Here is a 20,558-nt window from a genome sequence, read left to right on the forward strand (position 1 = left end):
ATGGGTATTGAACATTGTCCAGGAAGGACTTCGTCTTCAGTTCAAAGAGTTACCGGCAGAAAGCGGAACAAGAACTACAGTTATAATAGATGCAAAGAAGCAACAATTTATATCAGAAGAGGTTCTAAGCTTATTAGAAAAAAATGCAATAGAACCAGTCCCGTCAGACCAAATAGGCCAGGGATTTTACAGCACTTTCTTCCTAGTCCCAAAGAAGGACGGAGGATTTCGACCTATTCTGAATCTCAGAGTTCTGAATACATACCTAAAAGTACCTCATTTCAAAATGGAGACATTAAGAAGCATAGTGAGAGCCATAGACCCCGGAGATTGGGCACTATCTCTAGATCTAAAGGATGCTTACCTTCACGTAGCCATGTTTCCAGCAGATCGCAAATTTCTGAGATTCTGTTGGCAGGGTCAGCATTACCAATTCAAGGCAATGCCATTCGGGTTGGCAATAGCGCCGAGAATTTTTACCAAACTGATGGCAGTTATTGGGAGTTACCTCAGAAAGAGGCAGATTCAAGTTTTCATGTACTTGGACGATTGGCTGATCAAGAGTCAAGACAGGACATTACTGTTGAGGCAATTAGAAGAGACCCTTCAGTTAATCCAGAATTTGGGTCTTATTGTCAATGTACAGAAGTCGAACATGAACCCGTCGCAAGTTGTACTTTATCTGGGGTCAGTGTTCAACACAAGAAGGGGTCTGGTCCTTCCTTCAGAGGAGAGGTTTCAGAAAATAGTAGAGGAGATAGCTACTATTTCAGAAATGAAGTGTGTGGTAGCTCAGAAGGTTTTACGACTACTGGGGTTAATGGCATCAGTCATCGATTTGACCCCTTTTGCCAGATTACATATGCGCCCAATACAGTTTTACCTGTTGTCTTTTTGGCGCCCACACAAAGACAGTTTAATGCAGTCTATACCAGTGAAGGATACATTACTGCACCACCTGGAATGGTGGAGACAAGCAGAGAACATTTTTCAGGGAGTGTCCCTACAAGAGAAGCAGCCACACAGTGTGACATTGTGGACAGATGCTTCAACACAAGGCTGGGGAGCTCACCTGGAAGATCATCAGATCTCGGGTGTCTGGAGTACCAGGGAGAGAGATTGCCACATAAACTGGTTAGAAATGCGAGCAGTTCAATTAGCTCTGATTCATTTCGAAAGCATACTACTGAACAAGAGAGTTTTGTTGAGATGCGACAACTCGACAGTCGTGTCATATGTCAACAGGGAAGGGGGAACAAAGTCCTTTCAACTGTGTTGCCTGGTTTGGGAGATATTCAACTGGTGCAAAATCAGGAAGATTGTAATACGAGCTGCTCACATACCAGGGAAAAAGAATGTGTTAGCAGACGATCTGTCAAGGGGTCGACAGGGAGTTCGGATAACAGAGTGGAGTCTGAAACAAGAGTTAGTGAACCAGATTTTTCTGAGGTTCTCCACTCCGAACATAGACCTGTTTGCAACGAGGGAGAACAAGAAGTTGCCAGTGTTCTGCTCCCCCTTTCCGGATCAGTTGGCTTGGGCAGTAGATGCACTCAGTGTACCTTGGAAAGGAATGTTTGCATATGCGTTTCCCCCGCCAGTATTGATACCCCAGGTATTACAGAAAGTGCGGAAGGAGCCATGTTTGCTGGTGTTGGTTGCTCCACACTCTCCAAGACAGTCATGGTATCCAATCCTGTTGGATCTTCTGGTAGACATTCCAAGAAAACTACCAATCACGGAAGACATGCTGACTCAAAAGAAGGGTCAGATAAGGCATGCCGATCCCGAGTCTCTAAATCTGGTGGTATGGAAAATTTCCAGTCTTCCTCCAGTAAGAGAAAGTTTTCTTCAAAAGCTAAGGAGTACATTAAACAGGCAAGAAGAGCCTCAACACAGAGGATGTACCAAGCAAGAATTGCAATTTACAGAAGCTGGTGTAATAGACGGCATATTTGTCCATATTCAGCCTCTGTAGAAGAGTTAGCTAATTTTTTCATTTATTTGCATGAAGAGAGAGGTTGCAAGGCAAATACTGTAGCCGGGTATAGAGCAGCCATAGCTACTGTTCATGCAGGATGGAGAGGAAGATCAGTCAGTTCTAACACAGACCTTTCAAGCTTGATAAAAGGCATTTTTAATAGTAACCCATGTGTTAAACCTTTATTACCTAACTGGGACTTGCCGTCCGTCTTGTTAGCTTTATGCGAATCTCCATTCGAGCCATTAGCAGCATGTAATTTGAAATATCTTACCTGGAAAACAGTTTTCTTACTTGCAATGGCAACAGCAGCTAGAGTTAGTGAACTTCAGGCTCTTTCAGTTAATACCAATAATTTGCGAATTGAAAGAGCAGGGATACGTCTCCTTCCAGATTTACAGTTTTTAGCAAAGACTCAGAGGGCAAACAAGGCTTGGAAGCCTATGTTCATTCCTAGATTTAACCGTTTAGCCACAGATGAGAAGGACTTGTTGTTGTGTCCATGCAGATGTTTGGAGGAATATTTAAAGAGGACTAAAGATTTACGTCAAATGACTGAAAATCTCTTTATTACATACCAATCGGGTATGCACAAAGCGGCAGCTAAGTCTACACTTTCCAGATGGATTGTGTCCCTGATTCAGCAGGTTTACAATGACTCACCAGATTTGACATTGGGTGATGTTAGGGCTCATGACACTCGACGTCTTGCTACCTCATGGGCCTTGTTTAATGGTGCCTCTCTTCTAGAGATTATTCAAGCAGCACATTGGGCCTCAGAGACAACTTTCACTACCTTTTATCTGAAGGATGTGGGCTCAGAGGACAGCTTCGCCAGAGCATCAGTGTTGGAGACAGCTCATTGGGCGAAGAAAAAGAGGAGGAAATAAGCAGTTGGTGAGTAATTAATTTAATTACTTGTATAACCTTCCCTCCTCCCTTGTCTTGTGTTCTACAAATTCTATTTATTGCAAATAGTTGATGCAGGTAAGTATGGATATTGAAATAAACTGTGGGTTTTTAAATGTAAAACCCCTGTTTATAAGATATCCATACTTACCTGCATCCCCGCCCACCTCCCCTTCTAAGGTTATATGGAGGTGGATAAATTAGGGTGTCGTCCCTTACATAAACTGAACGGAAGTAGTAAAGGAGAGTTCCAAGTAGGGGCAGATAACTCTAATGTTTTTAATGTTCGAGCATGATCGTAGGAGCCCGGGCACATTGCAAATAGTTGATGCAGGTAAGTATGGATATCTTATAAACAGGGGTTTTACATTTAAAAACCCACATTTCATATCATATCCTACTTTGATTTATATTAAAACATGGAAATCTTTTAAGATGTATGTTTTATTTCACCATCTAGCAGTTATTTAAATTAAACGGTGATATTCAGAACAGAGTTATCGTTCGTGTTCAGCCACGTGTAGAGTGGTTGAAAATATAAACTTTGGGTTGCTAAATAAAACCATAGCCATGTTTGATACTTGTTGTGGGCTATGCCATGTTTTTAAAAAAACTAATGGGTGTCTGTTTTGCATAAAAACTTAGTTTATCGAGCCATTTTCAAGGAACATTCTGCATAAAATAGTATAGTCTATTTCACTATTGATGCTATTACTAGATCAGGGGCGGATCGAAAATAAACTCATAGGGGGGATCTCTACTAAGCATGTTAATTGTTGCAACAGCAGGAAAAAAATATTTTTTTGTATTGTCACATTTACTTCTAGAACGCATTTTCTCCACTAATAATGAAGATAAAGTTTAAAATCAATAAACCTGTAGATTTTATATTTCTCTACAAGTACCTAGATTCTCTGAAATAGATTATTAACACGAGGCAAGATTTTTACTGCGAAACTGAATGGGTCAAATAAAAACACGTGGTCTAAAATTTAAATGACAATAACATTCGCAGGGGTGTTACTGACCGACGGTCAACTTAGTGAACTTTACTTGTTTTCATGAATATTAATTTATAACTATTATTAATCAAACTAAGAGAACACGAAAATTTTCTGTTTGTTTTAAGTTTTAAAAACGAAATCCGTGGTCTTAAACCAAGAAATTATATTAGCATAAACATCAATCCGATTTGTAAGATTTGTTTTTTAAGATCCCTTCACGAATTTGAAAAGGAGCCAATCGGAGTAAGGCACATGATCGAAAAAAAAATCGACAAGTTTACCCACGGCCAGTATGCGTATACTGAGTGTTTCCTGGTTCTGACGATTGTCCACATTCCCCAAAACAATAAAATTGCATAGCAAACCAATACAATATAAAACCGCCAAACCATAGAAAGTGAAATACGAATACCTTTTTCCTGTGTTGAAAACTCCATTTACTATCGTTAGAGGTCGGTCTGAAAATATGCCTCCATATTTAACAAGTAATTCTCGAATATTATCATAACCATGAACTGCAATCATCGGTTTGTGGAAGGTCATTATAGTATATATGTCACCATATTTCTGTTTGAGTTTTCTGTGAGCTTGTGCAGCTTCTGACGGCTTGACGAGTCCTACATTCCCAATGATGGGGTAACATGTCGACCCTGGAAGCAATCCTTTGGGTCGTCCCGTATATCTCCAAATCAGAGCGATCAGTACAACTACAAGGGCTACCGTCACCCACATCGGAACACTGCTTTGGAGACGGAACACTGTTTTAGGAGACTCAGTACCAAAGAAGGTGCCAGTACGATGAGTTTACCTATTGAAATAGTGATTGCCTCCCTGTCAGATGGATTTTATATCCTATATACACTTTTCTTATTGGTAGACGTAAACATGTTTATGGCTCAAAATTAACTAGGTCATCTGTTGTAACATTTCGAAGTACGAGGGTTATTTTAAAATACGCTGACTTTGTAATATACCGCAGAAATGTTTCGGTACTTTATAGATGTTATTGTTTTTAAAATGATATCATGAATAATCATTGGTGAATGATAGGTTTGCATAGGTTACCATAGTAAATTGCGTGAATGGGATTCATGAAGTTTCATCAATAACGTGTTTCGTCATACAAAAATATTCCAAATTCAACCCCTTTTTTAAAACTTCTCTTCTAAACATATATTTCTTATTTTTTTCTCTCTTTTTTTTTTATCGCACTTTGAATGAAATAAGATACTTTTTTAAACTCACATAAACTAAAATACTCAAATACTTTGCGTTTTCAATTATATTTTACTGCATGTTTTCACGGTCACAATTACCCAGTGGTTTTTTCTCCATGTATTTTAACTGTTAATTTGAATTTATGATCATTTCTGACACATCTGTTTATGAAATACAGTGTACGTGTATTTTTAACGTGTAGAACATTCATCCTTCGTTGTGTTTAGATACTGTGATTTGATCAGTATTCATTGATTACCGATGTTTGTAGATTTTGTTGTTGAGCATCCTCAAAATCAAATGTTCTTTGAAGCGTTAAATCTTTGACAGAATCATCGGCCAGGAAATAATGCATTTTTGAAATTCTAGTTTTAACTAATTCCACAAAAATTGACGCCCATGATGTTAGTAAACCAAAGTATAAAGTGTTTGGGAAATTAGAATTTTACAAATTATTATTGATCGGTTTCATCTCAGCCTAACAATATCGAAAAAAAGTCATCACCTTCTTCAGCAATCATACATCTCCAAGAGATTTATATTAGCTATTTGAAAAATGAAAATGTACAATTACAAAATAGATGGAGAAGAAACTAATGAAACCGGTCTAGTTACACTGAACTTACTGAAATACACCAAACAAAATTTAGACTCAATTCATATTTCTAATTTTGAATATTGATAACGGAGAAAAAATGCGATTTTGTGAAAAAACTACAACTACCCGTAAGTCTGAAGTCAGAGGTTGACCTTTTGTTTTCCATGTAGCATTAGTTTAGATCGACTAAAAAATAATTCACGCTATTAGGCATGAGCCCCAGTTATGACCAGATTATGGTTTATTATACCTACTTAAATTAAAGTTGACATCAAATTAGCTACACAATGCGCTTTATAGCAGTATTTGAGAGTTACATAAATGTGTTTTGTCGTACGTTGACGTGTTTCACTGTATCATGTAGATATCATTCTTGTTTTGATACGTATAAATAGCAATCGAAATATTCATGTACATCAAGGTTTTAAATGACTTGTGGTGATAACGAAGAGTGTACAAAAATCAAAAGTCTAAAGGGAAATATTATTTCACTTTTCTAATGCGATGCCTGGGTCACAAAAATTATATTGCTTCTTTAAATAGAAAAGACTAGTACAAGTAGGTTTCAAAATAACAATTTCAAAAACAATAAAAATATAAAGTGACAAATCTGATTCTACAAGCTAACTTTTTTACACAAGTAAACAGCGGATAATATGCAATCAGAATAATCAATTGAACATTACTCTTTTCGAGTTACAAAGTTACAAAATTTTAGTATTTATTACCATAATAGTTGAAGTGGTTTAAAAACCGTGGAAGTGTGTAATATTCGCTAACCAAATATATTTGTAAACCAACCATTGTTTATGCAACAAAAATAAGACATATATACATGTATTAACAAAAATTCCTTACGACAAGTCCCCATTACAGTTTTCTAGTAGAATACATCCGAATTTATATCACACATTAGAATACTGTTGTGGATACTTATAGTATATATGTTGCGTTTTTCCTCGTAAGTTTAACGTTTAATCAATACCATGTTAAAAGATTTGAGGATGTTAGTTATCCCCAAATCGCCCTCCAATGGGGGCAAGCATTCGGGATTCTCTGGTTGCACTTCAAACTTTTGTAAAAATCTGGTCAGGAATAGAAAGAGTTCCATTTTGGCGAGCGATTCTCCTAAACACACTCTTCGTCCTGTTAAGGTTAAAAGAGACAACGAATATTATTTCAAGACAAAATAATTTGTCGAATTTTGGAAATGCTTTTAATTAATAAAATGTTACCTGTTGAGAAAGGAATAAGCTTCTCTTTCTGTTCCCCAGTACATTTTCCACTATCGTCCAAAAATCGCTCTGGTTTAAATTTGGAAGGCTCTGGAAAGATATCTGGATCAGTCAAAACAGAATCCAATGCAAAGAATACGAAAGTACCCTTTGGAAGGTAGTATCCTTTATAAGTGAAGTCTTCCTTTGGAGCATGCGGTGTAAGGGGAAAAATATTTGCATGGCGTTGTACTTCCAAAATGAATGCTTCAACCAGTGGTAGTTGTTCTTTGTGTTCCATCTTTGGTTGACTTTGTCCGATTACGGCATCAATATCATCTCGTAGTTTCTTCTGCCAATCCGGAAAATGAATTAAGAAGAGGAGTGCCCATCTTAGTGTTGTAGATGTGGTTTCAGTTCCCGCCCCAAAGAATTCTCTTACGCTGATTTTGAGCTGCTCATCTGTTAAAATATGTATTACAAAAGGCCAATGAACCACATCGCTCACATGAACAACAGTACTCTTGCTTAGTTTTATGAAACTGTTCTAAAATAATGTAAAATTAGAATTTTCTTGTATATTGTAAGATTTGACAATACTTTAAGTAAAAGAAGTCATTAGTACCCACTTTTGTTAAAAGATATGAGATGCATGAACTAATTGATCTTATTGTCATAGCCGGTTTGAATAAAATAAAATAATAAAAATAAAACATATAAAATAAATGTAATATTCATTTTTAAAAAAATGAAATAACAGAATCCACACTCTCTGAGAATGGTTCAATGGTAACATCACAAAATATAGCAATCTTGAGGAGACTTTTAAAATTGTTTTCAATATTAGTTTCTATATTGAAATTTCATTCCTTTTTGATGGCCTCGATTTTGGTTATGGTTTGAATAATTTAGAATCTCCACTATCTCAGGATTCTTGCATATGCATAATACTATTATATTATGAAGCAGTTCTTGAGAAGAAAAAGTCGAAACTCTTTCCTGTATATTTGTTTGTTGAACTATGACGGTGGTCAGAATCTCAACAATTTAGAATGTTTACAATTTAGAGAAACTTTGATGTAAATTTTGTTATTTTTAGTGCACCAGCTCATGATAAGAATATTTCTTTTAGATAAACACTACTTTTATTGTTTTATGTTTATCTCCCAATTAAAAAGGGTTTAGTTCTTTAAACAACTAAGAGACCCTTTTCCTAGGTGAATACTCGGTACAAAGTTTGGTGAGTTTTCACACTGTGGTTCTAAAGAGGAGGTAAATGTGGGAAAAATTTACCGAACGGATGACAACAGATATGTGAATTGCTTTTCCTAATAGAACAAGAGGTCCATGGGCCACATCGCTCACCTGAGGAACAATAGGTATGATAAAATCAGCTTAATGGAGTCATAATACATCATCTGGACAATGTACAATAATACATGTAGATCCTGTATAAATAAAATCCATTTTCCCCCTGGATATTCCTATGTTTATAATCATTAGTCCATTTTCTAACAGGATGATTTTAAAGTCCTATCACATCTTGAGTATTACAGGTCTTAAAAAGATCCTGAACAATTATATATGGGATATAAACCTTCATCAAACTCTGAACCTCTTGTGAGGCCGAAGAATTGTCCTGGGGCCAAAGTCTTAACAACTAGAAAACTGACCAGTCAGGAAGGGCCCCGCTATGACAATTAATATAGAGAAATGAAAAAAACTTTGAATTCCATCCTCTTTATATTAACAATGATGAAAAATAAATGCCCAGCATAAGATGTAAAGAACTGCAATATACATGTATATAAGGTGGTAAAAAAAAAATGAAAATTATAAGTAACAACTGTATTTTTAAAATTTCAAGATAATTCCTGAATGTCCAAAAACTCTAAATAGTAACCTTGTACCTGCATAAAACGGATAATAATGGGATAACCTCATGTCTTATAAAAAACTAAATTAAATGTGTATTTCAAAAAGATTTAAGGTACTTCACTACACCGAGACTTATACTTTTTAAGACACTACGTCACAAGATGGCGATTTAAATGTTTTGTTAAACTGTTTGTATCAATCATTTCCGAAGTATATCGTCATAGCTCAGTGGTTAAAGTATCAGACTTGTGAACCACAGGTCATGATTTCGAATGCACCTGGGGCTTTTGTTTATGTTTACTGAATGAAATTTTTGAAAATATCATTTTTCATCTAAAATTGCACATTTATTTGCCTATGTGACATGTATACTTCTTATCCATCATGCTTTCTATCATAATCAAGTAATTTTCTGTTGATTTGAGAAACTACTTCAAGGTGTAGTGAGGCACCTTAAACAGGTGTTTTATAAAATGCAAGCCTTCAGTGAATGCAAATACATTGTATCACCCAGGGTTGACCTCAACTTCAAAACAAACATCAGTTGCAGACAAAGGTGTTCATTAATCTTCATATGACAGATAGAGATAAGCCTCTAAATTTTCTGCAGCAGGCAAGATAAATAATCCCAGGGGATTAATTGTTCTGCTCTCTCATCCTTTTAAAATAAAGTATGAATATTATATTTTAAATCCATATTTCAAAGAATGTACACAATACTACACATCATTCAAAATTGACCTTAACTTCAAAACAAAGTTCATTTGCAGACACAGGCAGTGCAGTAATTAATCTCAATGTGACAGATAAAGATAAAGCTTAGGATTTTCTTCCTGTGGAAGGTTAATTAATCCCAAAGGACAAATATTGCACAGCCCTCCAAGTATACAGGGATGGTAACATTCTCAGCAGTTATCTCTCTTTGCCCATTCATTCTTATGCATAGTTAAGGAATCTACTCCACCACCCCAGCTCCAACCAGAAGACATGGAGAACCAAACTTAGCATCAAAATATGTATTTCTGCCTACTGAACTACCATACCAAATTTGAACTTGATTGGGCATCCATAAAAAAAGTTACAAGACAAAAACAGAAAATTTGTGGACGGAAGAGCGACAGACGGACAGACAGAAGGACGGACGGACAGAGTGATTGCTATAGGGCACCCGCAAATCCTTGCGGGGCCCTAATTATAGAGAATCATCTGGCTGATTAGTTTCTGAGAAGAAGATTTTTAAAGATTTACTCTACATATTCCTATATAAAACTATGACACCCCCCCCCCTCCATTGTGGTCCAAGAGGGTCATGATTTTCACAAATTTGAATATACATTACCTGAGGATGCTTCCAAACAAGTTTCAGCTTTTCTGGCTGAATAATTTTTTAGAAGAAGATTTTTAAAGATTTACTCAATATATTCCCATGTTAAACTTTGACCCCCCCCCCCAGTAAGGCCCCACCCTACCCCTGGGGATCTTGATTTTCACTACACTACCTAAGGATGCTTCCACACAATTTCATCTTTCCTGGCTGACTAGTTTTTGAGAAGAAGATTTTTAAAGATTTACTCTATATATTCCTATGTAAAACTTCAACCCCTTCATTGTGGCCCCACCTTACCCCCGGGGGTCATGATTTTCACAACTTTGAATCTACACTACCTGATGATGCTTCCACACAAGTTTCAGCTTTCCTGGCTGATTAGTTTTTGAGAGGAAGGTTTTTAAAGATTTACTCTATATATTCCAATGTAAAACTTGACCCCCATTGTGGCCCCACCCTACCCCTAGAATCATGATTTTCACAACTTTGAATCTACACTACCTGAGGATGCTTCCACACAAGTTTCAGCTTTCCTGGCTTAATGGTTCTTGAGAAGAAGATTTTTGAAGATGACTCAAAATTTTTCATTAATTTTTAATTATCTCCCCCTTTAAAAAGGGTGTGGCCCTTAATTTTCATAATTTTGAATTACCTTAGCCTAAGGATGATTTGGGTCAAGTTTGGTTGAAATTGGCCCAGTAGTTCTTGAGAAAATGTTGAAAATGTGAAAAGTTTACGGACAGACGGACGACAGACAAAATGTGATCAGAAAAGCTCACTTGAGCTTTCAGCTCAGGTGAGCTAAAAAAAACCACACTTGTCAAGTCCGTTCGTACCAGTCGAATTCAATATCTACTCAAAGAAATACCTGTAAATGAAGTATTTTCTCCTGCCACTTTTTGTTCCAATAAGAAGGCATCTATGAAATCATTCACGTTGTTTCCGTCAAAATTTTTTCTGTGCTCTTCGATTACTTCATTTGCGAACCCATCGATCTCAGCAAATACGTTTTGCATCGTGTCAACTCTTGACATCGGTAAATGACGAAGAATAGGAAAAATTACCGCAGGTGAAGATGGACTAGAAGTGGCAAACAATTTGTTCAACAAAACGATTAAATGTTTGAATCGGGCATCTTCATAATCAAACCTATTGCCAAACAACATGGAACAAATAACATTAGAGACAGAAATATATAGAGTGTTTTGAATATCAAATGGTTTGTTTCCGTATTTTTCTAGTTCTTCCATTAGACAATCAACCTCCTCCATGATTTGGTTTTGCAGACAGCGTTTTCCGAATCCAAATTTTCTCATTGTTGTCAGAGCAAATGTTCTCTGCTCTTTCCATAGTGGTCCAGATGACCATATCAAACCTGAAACAAAATAAAGATGATTGAAGATAGTTTCCCTTTTAATTGATGGTTGAAAAATATCTTATTTACTCTCAATTTGGCATAAGTCCTTGCATCATAGATGTAAATGTGTATCGACACTACATGTATACTCTCTTTAAAAAACCTTATCTAGTTAATGATTGTTCCCAATGAATTTAATTCAACTTTATTTGACATGAAAAAATGCCCACAGTCAATGTCATGATCTGTTATAAATAAATCGTTCAAGAAACGAACAAAATCACAGAATGATAGTACCAATTATGTACACAACGTTTTCCATCAAATCTTTAAAACATAGATTTTAGCGCAAAAGACTGTATAATATCCATACCTTTCCCTTTGTTGAAAACTCCATTCATTATCGTTAGAGGTCGGTCTGAAAATAAGTCTCCATGTTTGACAAGTAATTCTCGAATATTGTCATAACCATGAACTGCAATCATCGGTTTGTGGAAGGTCATTATCGTATAGATATCACCATATTTCTTTCTGAGTTTTCTGTGAGCTTGTATAGCTTCCGAAGGTTTGAAGAGTCCCACATTCCCAATGATGGGGTAACATGTCGGCCCTGGAGGCAATCCTTTGGGTCGTCCCGTATATCTCCAAATCAGAGCGATCAGTACCACCACAATGGCTACCGTCACCCACATCGTTATAAGTCGGGATAATTGTATACTGTGGTTTCATTAATTTTCGTGGGTATCAATTTTCGTGGATTTTCTGAAAACCACAGTTTCAAGGATACGTAATTTCGTGGCCAATGATCCTATCAATACAAAATGTTAGTTGAAATTGCACTTCAATGAACATTTAATTTCGTGGATCAACTTAACAACGAAATCCACGAAAATTGGTTTTCAACGAATATTGATGAAACCACAGTACCATTTAGACAGAAATCTCTCTCCTAACAAATTGCAAAATTGACGCAAATAGCTTCCCCGAGGCTTTCGTTCCACATATTCACCTCGGTGTTATCAAAAAAGTTCTTTGGGGTCGGAAAAGTGTGAAAACAAACTCAATTATGTGTAATGTTAAAACCCCCCAAAAAATATAACGAAGGCATTATCAGATTTACAAAGTAAACACAAAAGGGTATACAAATGCATGATTGTGTATACCATCACTTGGATATAACTGCGATATATTTAATCTAAAGTCATCTAAATTTAAGCCCATACTGTATTGAGTAACCTTTACCAATTGTCAGTTAAAGGTTTAATTTAAATCACACCTTGTGAAACCATAGAGAATTGCAAAAAAAACTGTTAATCAACATCATGTTTTAACTTAAAAATATTAATTTAACGAAGAAAAAACCCACAAAAATACAAGCACTTCAAATGAAGTTCTTTGAAAGAACCTTAAATAATTTCATAATTACAAATTTTAATACCTATGGTTTATGTAGTTCATGAACATAAGGATTTCGCAAAAACTACGTTAGCTGATATTTCCATGTGTTCGTAGGGTTTCAGGTAAATACATGTATGCCCACTCTGGGCCCAATCCTTAGGTCGTTCAGTAAACTTTTAAACCAAGTTGAACGCAATGCAATCAGCCCCTCTTACAATAGCTACAAATACTCACAATGTTAAATATATTCTACGTAATCAAATAAGCACAGAAAACGATTACCAGAAAATTTCTACGACGTGTTACACTTTTTCACCTTGGCATTTATTCAAATGTAGAGTGTATGGAAACTTGTTCATGTGTTAAACAAATAAATCAAATAAATGCAAGTATACAAACTAAAATCACAAATCAAACAAAAGGCCCATGAGTCACGTCGTTCACCTGAGGAACAATTGATATGATAAAATCTGCTTAATGGACTATATGAACAATGTAGTATAATACATGTAGATCCTGTATAAATAAAACCCAATTTTTTCGCTCTGGGTATTCTTATGTTTCTATTCAAGTCCCTGTCCAAAGAGGATGATTCTATAGTCGTATCACCTGTTGAGCATTACAGTACTCAAAAAGATCCTAACAAATATTTATACCGGTATATGGAATATAAACCTACATCAAATTTGAACCCTTTGTGAAGGCCAAAATTTGTCCAGGGGCTAAAGTCTAAACAATTTTAAAGAATCAGCAATATGTCAAAATGCTTGAATATCAGTAAAATCATATATGATAACATTTCAGTTTTTGGGATTAATTAGAATATTTTCCTTTGTAAAATTGGACCCCCAATGTGGCCCACCCTACTCCTCAAGATTTTGATTTGAAAGAATTTGAATCTGCATTATCTTAGGTTGTTTTCAGTAAGGTACAGCTTTTTTAGGCAAATGGTTTTTATAGATTTTTCTCTTTATATTGCTATGTAAATTTTGCCCCTCCCCCCAACTTTGTGATCCCATTCTACCTTTAGGGGTAATGATTTTCACAACTTTGAATCTACACTTCTTGAGGATGCTTCCGAACAAATTTCAGCTTTCCTTAGTAGTTTCTGAGAAGAAGATTTCGAAAGATTTTCTCTGTATATTCCTATGTAGTTCGACCCCCATTGTGGCCCCACCGTACCCTAGGATAGCAACATTAGAGTGAAACTTATACCAATACAATGTATATGTAAACAATAACAAGATTCAAGCTTTGTTTATAAAACAAAGAATTTTAACCTCTGTAACTTGCTTGTAACTCTATATATGACTTTCACAGTTTGACAAAGTAAAAAAATATCCATAATAACTATTAGAGTAAAAAAAGAAATAAAAAAATAAATTTGGAAAAATTTGAGCTCAAATCGTGTCTAAGTCTCTTTAAGTGAAAGAATGTTTTTCAATACTTAAGAATATGGTTGTTTGTTCAAAATGAAAGGTTAAATAAAAAATTATATCAGCATTAAAATCACCAACACACAGAAAATTTTTACAATAAGATTATAAATGGACGAAGCTTTGCTAATCTTTATTGTATATATAAGAATTTGACATCTGAACATACGACTTAAAGGGGCATGGTCACGATTTTGGTCAAAAATTATTTTTCCGATTTTAATGTTTACAATGGTTCAGTAGGGCAATTATGATAGGCAACCAATTAATTTCGAAGTGAAAACTCCAGACTTAGACCTAAAATGAATGTGCTAAAAGTTAGAAACTGTTTATTTATACTTGAAATGAATAAAAACATAGTCAAATTAGCCCGAAAAAGATTTTTATTGGTATATTAAACATATGTAAACAAAAACAGGGCACGAACCTTGTTTACATGACAAAGAATTGTAAGCGCTTTATCTTGCTTATAACTCAACGACTGAATCTCAAATTTCATTTGATCATTAGAAATGCATTTTTAAAGCATTGTAAATAATAAAAACAGAAAACTAGAATTTGACCAAAATCGTGACTATGTCCCTTCAACATCTTACTAGACTAAGAATGTAAATATTATTCCATAATTTTACATAATTTCAATGGCTTCCACTTAGACATAGATAAGGTTTAAAATTTACAATTTTAAATACTATGAAAATAATTCTACAAGATAAACATTTTTACATGATTATTTAATCAGCGAGGGATATGCTAACAGAATAATCAGTCGAAAGTTCTGTAAACAGGGTTTTTCCGCCCAATGTAATTTTACATAATTTCATCACTTGTTTCGCCATGCCTTGAATTCGCCCAGAATTTTGTGTTTTAATAGAGATTGGAATATACCAAGTCCTATATTCACCCACCGACAACGCGGGCGAAATTGGCGGAAATAAAACGGGGGCGAAAACTTTCCTTTATACAATAACTCTCTTAGAGTTACAGAGATTTGATAACTACATGTATTTGAAATATATTCCACGCATGTTTGTTATCGCTTTCCAAATCTAGTTGTATACCAATAATTTTTGCTACAGAAGTCAAAGAAACTAATATTTCTAATGATAATTCCCATTACAATTTTCTATTATTACAAATCCGATTTTGGATTAACACAGATAAGAAAATCGTTGTGGACACCTTGATGGTATATATTGTTTTTTTTTCTTCAAAATGTTAACGCTTTATCAATACGATGTTGAAGGATTTAGGCATGTTGGTTAACCCTAAATTGCCCTCCAATGGGGGAAGATTTTCAGGATTTTCCGGTTTTATCTCAAACTTTTGAAGAAATCGGACCAAGAAAAGAAATAGTTCCATTTTGGCGAGCGAATCTCCTAAGCACAATCTTCGCCCTGTTTAGGTAAAAAAAAAAAGTAATTAGACCTTATTTCAAGACATTATAACATGTTGACATTATAAAAATACGTTTAAAAAGGATACCTGTTGAAAAAGGAATAAGCTTTTCTTTCGGTTCCCCGTTACATTTTCCTCTGTTGTCCAAAAATCGCCCAGGTTGGAATTTGGTAGGCTCTGGAAAGATTTCAGGATCCGACATTACTGAATCTAACACAAAAAACATGAAGGTTCCTTTTGGAAGGTAGTATCCTTTATAGTTAAAGTCTTCCTTTGGCGCGTGCGGAATTGCAAGGGGCACAAGATTTGCATGACGTTGTACTTCCAAAATGAACGCTTCAACCAGTGGTAGTTGTTCTTTGTGTTCCATCTTTGGTTGACTTTGTCCGATTACGGCATCAATATTATCTCGTAGTTTCTTCTGCCAATCCGGAAAGTGAATTAAGAAGAGGAGTGCCCATCTTAGTGTTGTAGACGTGGTTTCAGTTCCCGCTGCAAAGAATTCTCTTACGCTGATTTTAAGCTGGTCATCTGTAAAAACGTTTATAAAAAAGAATAAGAACAAAATGCAAAGAAAACGTGCAATAAACCTTTTTATCACATATTTACCCCAATGGATATCAATCATGGGATAAATTTTGACATTCCACTGTGTGTTCTTACGCCATGTAGAATGAAAAAGTTCAAAAATAATATTATTAGTTTAAAAGTGTGTAGTTGTACATTAAGCGGCATTTAATGTCAATATATTTTTTTTCACGAATTGATATGTTCGAAAATGAAATTTTAACGTTTCTTTGTTAAATGTCCGAGGAACTTTTTACATGCGTAAAGTTTTTGACGTTTTGCAGTAAATGTGTTGTGCGGCTCATGATTATAATTTAACAGAAAAGATTAAGGTTTAACAAAAGACGTGGTAAAACATGTGATAAAAAGGATATCTTATGATTTGCGATGGTTTATGATTTTTATCCAACGAGTTGTGTGTTTTCTATCCCCGAGCCTTTACGAGGGGATAGAAAACACAATAGATCCTATATTTATTTTAACTTATCTAGTTAATAGAGAGGTTTAGCAGACCAACGTGTACGTGTACTTGTACGTGTAGGTTACAAGTTAGAACTACGCGTACCAGCTCAATTACTTTTCTTGTTTGGCAGTTGTAACGTGTACTTCTACGTGTAAATGTTTTAATGTAATAATTATTATGGATATCCTCTCCTACTAAGCTGAAAATGTTGGTTATAAACGAAAAGTAGGAATTCTGCATGTGTTAATTTTATTAAACATAATTTATTATATATGCACATTTTTATTTATCGCAAATTAATAAGATAACAGAGCCATTGCATGTTTTGGAGGAAGAGATGCGTGAAATAAAACTCCAATAACATATTAAACGCTAATGAAAATTTATGTTGGTAGATATCAGCATTCGCATTGAATATTCAGGCTTAAGAAAAGTTAACATATTTATTAAAATTAATAGACAACAGGGAAACAGAGGCTACAAGTTCGACCTTACGGGTACTTTGCAATTTATACGTATGTTCATTCGGGTACATACGTGTAGAAATTCGTCATTACACAAACTGATGACGTAATGCACATATTTTCCGTTCTACACGTACACGTACGCGTACACGTTGGTTTGCTAAACCTCTCTAATAATTAAATAAAACATTACTGAATTTTGTACAAAGGAGTTGCCCTTCCCAAAATAAAAAAAAACAACTTCAAGCCCTTTCTTTTTGTTCCGATAAAAGTCATTTTCTAGCTTAAAAATTACCTGTAAATGTTGTATTTTCTTCTGCCTGTTTTTGTTCCAGTAGAAAACCATCTATAAAATCACGTACGTTATTTCCGTCAAAATTTCTTTTATGCTCTACAATTATTTCACTTGTAAATTCATCTATATCAGCAAATATATTTTGCACCATGATAAATCTTGATTTCGTTAAATGGCGAAGGATAGGAAATATGAACGCAGGTGACGACGAACTACTCGTGCTAAGCAGTTTGTTTAGCAAAATGATCAGGTGTTTGAATTTTGCATCTTCATAATCAAACCTTTTGCCAAACAAGAGAGAACATATAACATTTGATACAGATGTATTTAAAATGTTTTGGATGTCAAATGGTTTGTTTCCGTATTTCTCCAGTTCTTCCATTAGACAATCAACTTCTTCCATGATTTGACCTTGCAAGCAGCGTTTTCCAAATCCAAATTTTCTCATTGTTGTCAGTGCAAATGTCCTCTGCTCCTTCCACATTGAACCAGATGACCATAACAAACCTGAAACAAAATGAAGCCGACTGACAACTGTAATAATATGTTTTAATTCATGAATAATATATCCTTTTTCATTTGAACATATCCTACTGCCTTGCAAATATTGTACGTGGATATAAAAGCAAAAATATACTCTCAGAAAGCAATCTATTAGCTTTATTATCATTAAGTTTACTGCATTTAGTTGGGAAGAATCCAATCAGTTTTTTATTTGGTAGCGGCGAAATGTTTAACGAAAGAAACTCTATTTAATGCTTATAGATAAAGTGCAAAACGTTTTCCAATAAACTCTTGTCATGCAAGTACATAACACATCAGAATTAGTCAGTTTTTTCTCCACCAGGTCCTAATTATGATCTTATTAGTATCTATTATAAACATTTAGGGTTTTAAAACTAAAAATCATCAAAATAATTAAATAAGTGATTCATATTATCTCAATTAAAACATAAACATTTTAAGTGAAAGACTGTAGAATATCTATACCTTTTCCTTTGTTTAAAACTCCATTAACTATCGTAAGAGGTCGGTCTGAAAATATGTCTCCATGTTTGACAAGTAATTCTCGAATATTGTCATAACCATGAACTGCAATCATTGGTTTATGGAAGGTCATTATCGTGTAGATGTCACCATATTTCTTTCTGAGATTTCTGTGAGCTTGTATAGCTTCTGACGGCTTGACGAGTCCAATATTCCCAATGATGGGGTAACATGTCGGCCCTGGAGGCAATCCTTTGGGTCGTCCAGTATATCTCCAAATCAGAGCGATCAGTACCACCACAATGGCTACCGTCACCAACATCGTTGTTAAATATGATCTTTTACGCTGAAATCGCTCTCGAAAGGTACTGAGCTAGTTTGACACAAATTGTCCTATAGTTTACTTTAAATAGCAATACTTCGTTACACAAATTCACCCGGAGAGTAAAAGCTCTATGGAAGCCGATAAGCGTTATTTTCTACCGTGGTTTCATCAATATTCGTGGGCTTAAATATTCGTTTATTTGATCAAATCAATTTAAATAAGTTATAAATTCGAGATACTGACCCTTTTATGAAAAATGACAATAACAAACTGTCAACATACTTAAAATTCCATAGAACGAAATACAAATTCAAAACAGACAACACAGTTCGCATCCTCTGCTGACCGGTCCAACCCGCCATGTGCTCTTTGTCGTAATCGAGAAAAAAAACCCGGAAAAGTCCGTACACAATTAGTTGATTAATAATGGTCTAACAATTAGTACATGTATAAAAAAAACGTCAGTCAGCATGCGACCAATGGAAGATTGTATTTGCTGACAAAATCGTTATTATGTATTACTTACTCATTAGAAACAACATAATTATAGAGGAGCACTTAATTTCGTGGACTACGAAATCCCAAATCGTGTTATTTTACATATATTGACAAACCACAGAATATACGTGAAGCGCACTGTGTGCAGAAAAAATTGGAATACGTTATATTTTAAACCTAATGACAAAACTGATATGCTCTTTAATATACGAGGAAATCTTTATCATTTAAACAAAAAAATAGTGTAAAAAAGCAGGATTGTCTTTACCAATACTTGTATTGATTAAAACGCTGTAAATTCAATTAAATTAAAAGTTATCCTCAAATAATGCAAAGCATGCGTTTAGTAACTTCTGCCAATTTTTTCGTTAAATTAGTATCTAAAGCTTGCCGAGTGAATTTATAAAGAATAAAGAGTCAATAATATATAACATTGTCGAGATTACTTTGTTGGTCACCAAATAAAATACCAGTGTGCATAATAATAATGCACGAAAGAATCAAATGAAAAAAAAAAACTTGAGTTAAGACATACTTCAACAGATAACTTATTCGAATTTTATAGAAAACATTTCACGATGCTCTTAGAGAGAGCATCTTCTAAATATTATACTTATTATTATGTTCCAAAAAACTCTTATCTTACCGCTACAACACGGAATCACATGTTCGAATTCATTTAGATAAAAAACATAATTTTATAAGTATTGCACAAACATAATTTGGTCTTGGCCATTCAATTATCATTTTGAAAATTGAAGGAAGAAAAATTACTTTTTGCCATAGGTTTGGTCTTGGTGCCATTTTTTGAAAATTTAAAAAAAGATAGACATTAGATGTTTTATAGTATACTTATTTCAAAAATGGTATGTTACCCATTCTGTAAAAAAATATTAAAGTCTTAATTAGCATAAACATATTTTGATGTCCCAATATCGATAAATTTGAAGTCAATTTTTGAAGGTTTTGGTAATACTGAATGCAGATGATTAAATATGTTTAATAAGTGTAACAAAAGTGATATTTGTAAGAAAAAAAATTGTGCGATTTTCAAATGGACTTAATTGTTTTTATGCCTCGGCTTATCCCCCCCCCCCTACATTCTTTATCCATTTTCATAAAAAAAAAATTATCATTGAATTACCTTAAAATGGGTCATGAAAATGACATCTTGTCTGTGTTAAAAATTTAACCGTTTCAATCAAACGTTTGCAATAAAAATTTTTTTCCATAAAATCGTA

The 20,558-nt window shown here is 34.6% G+C and overlaps 2 protein-coding genes across 2 annotated transcripts; both read right to left on the bottom strand.

The window, feature by feature from the left end:
• Positions 1-5,933: 5,933 nt before the first annotated feature.
• LOC136270632 (cytochrome P450 2C14-like) lies at positions 5,934-12,198 on the bottom strand. The gene is made up of 4 exons (XM_066068902.1): positions 11,860-12,198; positions 10,998-11,504; positions 6,946-7,386; positions 5,934-6,856 (listed from the first exon to the last, which is right to left on the bottom strand). The coding sequence occupies exons 1-4, from the start codon at positions 12,176-12,178 to the stop codon at positions 6,678-6,680; spliced, it is 1,446 nt and encodes a 481-aa protein (XP_065924974.1). The 5' UTR covers positions 12,179-12,198; the 3' UTR covers positions 5,934-6,677.
• Positions 12,199-14,683: 2,485 nt separating this feature from the next.
• On the bottom strand, positions 14,684-18,950 carry LOC105333812 (cytochrome P450 2C50). Its single transcript, XM_011436992.4, has 4 exons — positions 18,498-18,950; positions 17,508-18,014; positions 15,806-16,249; positions 14,684-15,717 (listed from the first exon to the last, which is right to left on the bottom strand). The coding sequence occupies exons 1-4, from the start codon at positions 18,814-18,816 to the stop codon at positions 15,539-15,541; spliced, it is 1,449 nt and encodes a 482-aa protein (XP_011435294.2). The 5' UTR covers positions 18,817-18,950; the 3' UTR covers positions 14,684-15,538.
• Between the last annotated feature and the right edge of the window lie 1,608 nt (positions 18,951-20,558).

This window comes from Magallana gigas, chromosome 8 (genome assembly GCF_963853765.1).
Source record: "Magallana gigas chromosome 8, xbMagGiga1.1, whole genome shotgun sequence".
NCBI classification, from domain to species: domain Eukaryota; kingdom Metazoa; phylum Mollusca; class Bivalvia; order Ostreida; family Ostreidae; genus Magallana; species Magallana gigas.